General features: G+C 38.3%; 1 protein-coding gene across 1 annotated transcript; it reads right to left on the minus strand.

Annotated features, from left to right (window-relative positions):
- Positions 1-2000: 2000 nt before the first annotated feature.
- LOC133796044 (uncharacterized) lies at positions 2001-2801 on the minus strand. The gene has a single exon (XM_062233524.1). It carries the CDS (start codon positions 2799-2801, stop codon positions 2001-2003), a length of 801 nt encoding a protein of 266 aa, XP_062089508.1.
- Positions 2802-4870: the final 2069 nt, after the last annotated feature.

Consider the following 4870-nt stretch of genomic DNA (forward strand, 5'->3'; position numbering starts at 1 on the left):
TGGCTGACTTTAGGAATAAGAGCTAATATTGTACTGTTCAAAGCCTTCGGAATGCATCCTATGTCAAAGAATTCAATCACTGCTGTAGCCACTTCTTTCCTGATGACAGACCAAAGATTCTTGTAAAAACCAGCACCAAATCCATCCGGACCAGGGCTCTTAACTGCCTTAATGCTAAACATGGCTATTTTGACTTCTTGGTAAGTGAATGGTTTTATAAGGAAAGTTTGGTCATCAAGGCTAAGGATAGGACCTGAATGCACAACTGAAGGCTCAATAAGATCAGAAGCTACACTAGATCCTCCTAAGAAAGACTGGAAATGTTGAGTAAAATGACTAATAACCTTTGGGTAATCCACTTCTACTGTGCCATTTTCATCAACAAAAGACACAATTCTGTTAACCACTTTCCTTTTCTTCATGCTGACATAAAACATGGAAGAGTTCTCATCACCAAATCGGATCCAATCGACCTTACTCTTCTGATACAAATAACTCGCATAGGCTACCTCTTGTTTTTTAACTCCATATAAGTAGCTCTCTCAATTTCACTCAGATTTCGATTATTCGGATCAGAGAACAGGTTACTTTTAGCTTGCTGGAACCTTTGCTTACTTTCCTCATAATTCTTGACTATGTCACCAACAATCCTCCAATTGAACCTCTTCAAAATAAATTTAAGACGATGCAATTTCCTCGAGATCTGTTGTAAACCATAACCCTCCGAAGCTAAAGAATCATTCCAGCTAGTCAGAACTGTAGATTTGAATTTCGGATGACTTGTCCACATGTTGAAAAAGCGAAATGGACGCAAACCAATCTTTTGGACAGATATATGCTTCAAAATTATAGCACAATGATCAGATACAACCTCCCCAGTAGCTATAGCATTGACATTAGGGAAAGTATCAAGCCAATCCTCATTAATAAACACTCTATCTAACTTGGAAAATATGCGATTATTCCCATCTTGATTGTTTGACCAAGTAAAATAAGAACCCAGCAGCTTCATTTCTTCCACATGCCCGAGATCAAGCTATCTTCGAGCTTCCTCAAATTCTTTAGGAGAGATTGTCTTGCCTCCCATTCGGTCTGCTGAATCAAACACAGAATTGAAATCTCCTATTATTAACCACGGTTTGACAGGGAGGGAAATTGCAGACAACTCAGACCAAAGATCTCTCCTAATCTCCAACTGATTAGAGCCATAAACCACAGATAAACAGAATGACTGGCCTGTTGCCCATATCTGGACCTTACAATGAATAAACTGAGCATAATCATTTAGAACTTCTACTTTGACCCAGTTGGCCTTCCAAATTAGCGGGATTCTCCCTTCCAGGCTCCTACTACTGTAATAATCCCAGCCCATAAAACTAGAGTTCATAACATCCCTTACTCGATCACCTTTTATTTTGGTTTCCAAAAGAGCCCCAATGCCTATCTTATTTATCTTGCATATATCAACAACAGATACCTGCTTATTCCTCTTGTTTAACCCTCTAACATTCCAGCTCATTATATTGAAATTGTCCATTCAAATTCAGTAGAACTGAAGGGTCATTAAGATATTGCTTCTGTTCTTGGAGAACACTGAATGCATTTTTTGTATTCTGATCAGTTACAGGTGATTTCGACTTTATTGTACCTGGTTTTTTCGGTGTAGCCCAACCTTGCTCCTTGGGAAGTATCTCTAGCTGGGATTTCGGTTCCATTTCCTTTGATGACTTAGGTGAGCTAACTGACCCTTGAATAAGTTGACTACCTGAAGCTTCTTATTTAGTGTTATTATCTGTAGAAGCTATTGGGACCTCCTTCTTTTTCCAGACCATACTTTCCGCAAACTTGCAAGAAGAAGTTGTATGCCCTAGTTTTTTGCAATTAGAGCATTTGGTAGGCAACCACTCATAGTCAATCAGCTGATCCATAATCTGGCCCCTTTCATTGATGTAGCTAATACACTTTCGAAGAGAATTTGAGATTTCCATATCAACTAGAATTCAAGCAAACTTAATCATCAACTTGTCTTTAGTGATCTTGTCTATCATTATTGGCTTCCCAATAGTACTAACCAATGCACTCAAACAGTTGGTACCCCAGTATTGTAAACCAGGATCAGGGAGACGGATCCAAACCGGTACTGATTTGATCGATTTCAGAGACTCAATATCAGTAGTCCAAGGTCTTCGTATAATAGGCTTCCTATCAAAATGAACTACTCCGGACTCTAGCACCAAATCACGTGTAGCCTCATCTCTGAATTTAACCATCGTAAATCCAGAATTCATCCTTGCTACCCGTTCTATCCCAAGTTTCCCCCAAATCCGGTTGATAAAACCTTCAAAGACTGGTAATGGTGGGTTTACACCAATTACTACACAGATCAAAGCAGATTTCCAGAATGAAGCTTCAACTTCTATTTCCTCAATGTCTAGCTGGGCAATCTTTTGTCCATCCTTCTGAAGAGGCTCTTTAAACTCTAGTTGCGTACCCCCCTGAAGAGGAAGGGAATCCTTGAAACGAGACCAGGTAGCCTTCGTGGCTTCTTGGAATGTTTGATTCTCTACCTCTTTCGCCCACGAGTTGGACCTAACCTTTGGCGATGACGGAACATACGGAGAGGGAACAAACTCCCCCTTATCTGGAACGTCAGTGACGTCTGAGGGCACGTTCTCGTCTGCTATTTCCTCGCACACCAGCTCAGCCACTGGAACGACTGACGGAGAATCTATGGATGAAGGGAGTTCCTGTCTTGAATCTGCCTGAGCAAGCTTCTGCACCACCTTTCGTCGCCGCGCCATGGCAGAGAGAAGGAGGAGCTCACGCTTTTCGCGAATATTTTTAAGAGAGAATATTTTTAAACTAAAACTTAAAATTGAAATAAACTGTTCAATTATAAAAATTGATTCAATAATTAAAAACCCAGGGTATTAACTTCATCAACTTTTCAACCTGTTAATATTACTAATGAGCGCATATAATTCTTCAATTTCTATCCTAATAGCGGGTTAAATAAAACAATCCTAATTCTTTTTCAAGATAAAAGATCTCAACCTATATGCAAACTTTCTACATATTTGTGATAAGTTTTAACATATAGCAGACATGAAGCATAGAAACCCTAAACACTACACAAACCCTATAGGTACTATCGTCCTATTTGTAATTTATCTCTATATGATTATAGAATATTCAAATCTCCCATCTTGGATCTTAAATCAAAATCATAAATCATATAAATAGCGATCAATTATCCACATGCATTAAGCACAAATCATATAAAGAGAGGATAGAAGAATAAGAAATTATATAACTTCATAGAAAATTAACAAATATCCAAGTGACTACATTAAACCCTAGAACATATGTTTAGTTGATAGCAGATATGACTAAAATAATAAAATAATTGTTCAGAATCATAGAATTAAACTACTAAAAACTTAGAGAAAATTGAAGAGAAATAGATCATTAGAGTTAACAGCTGCTAATCCCGTGATCCAAGAACTTCCCCTACAAAATGACCTAAAAATCGTACTTAAACACATTTTTTCTCTTTTTGGTGAGGCGGGTCGCGACTTGCCCATTCCTGAATTGCGACTGGTGTCTTTTTCTGCCAATTCATTCCTTCTCTGGAAGTTCAGAAGTCGCGACTTGATAGACCAAGTTGCGACTTCTGGGATCCTTTTTCCTTTCACAACCTTTTCAACCTTCGTTTAGCACCAGATTCATCCCAAATGTTCCTGGCTCTACCGAACTCACACAAAATGGTCAAAAGCACCGCGAAATACCCAATTTCATCACTAAATCTGCTCCTTTTCTCTCCATTCTCAAATTCATAGCAAAAACTTGAAAACAAAACAAACACAAGCATAATACCGCACAAAACCCACAATTTGACTCAAAACTATGACTAAAACACACTCTAAAACTACCCTAAATTAGACTTATCAGACATTCGCCTAGATGGCGCTTCCTACACCTGGAACACTCTGGGTAACTCCTCAAAGTCTCACTGTCGCCCTGGACACCCCGACCCCTCCTATCAGGACCTACAGTGGTCGAGGTGTCAGGGGTCTTCCTCTTCTGATCACTAGGGCCTCCGCCCCTACCAGATCCTTCAAATGGAGGTACTGCCCTCCGAACATCACATCGTGCAACACTCTCCCTCCATATCTTGTTCTCTGCCTCCTAAGTTGTGAGGGCTTTCTTAACCACCTGGGCATAAGTACTTTCCCTGGGTACTGATGTAATTCAAACATCCCAGGCTATCATAGCATTCAACCCCCGTACATGTAACGCCCCACGTTTAGGGCATCGGGTAAACCTTAGTTTCGGGCATTTTAATTCCATGTATTATGTATTATTTCAGATGAACATTTTATGTTATGAGAAGTTCGTGATGTTAAATGTTAGCCCTTATGGAAATTATGAGATTTGCAGCCGTAACAAGACTCTTGATCTTCAATCGAGTAAAAAAAATCCCTAATCGGGAAATTCTCGGTTTGCATATTTTTAAGAATTTGGTTAATTATGGCAAAGTTTATTATTGGGCATAAAATAAGGAAGATAAAATTAAATAAAATACTTTAATAAAGTATGTCTCTCATAAATTGTAAAAATTAGAATGTAGAGACATTTATTAAGGAATGTCACTTAAGTGGTATGAATAGTCTTTAGTGGGAAATTACATAATTTAATTAAAGTATCATTTTAGTTTATGACCATAAATTTATTTTATTCATGTTGTCACACTTTATCCTATTTAAGTTTTACCATAAGGTTTTATTTCATGAAACTATGCAAAAGTGTGAATGAAATTTATAGTAGCAAAATGACCATTTTGGCCTTTTGGAATTTCTAAAGCCTTGTT

The sequence above is a fragment of the Humulus lupulus genome, chromosome 8 (genome assembly GCF_963169125.1).
Source record: "Humulus lupulus chromosome 8, drHumLupu1.1, whole genome shotgun sequence".
Taxonomy (NCBI): Eukaryota; Viridiplantae; Streptophyta; class Magnoliopsida; order Rosales; family Cannabaceae; genus Humulus; species Humulus lupulus.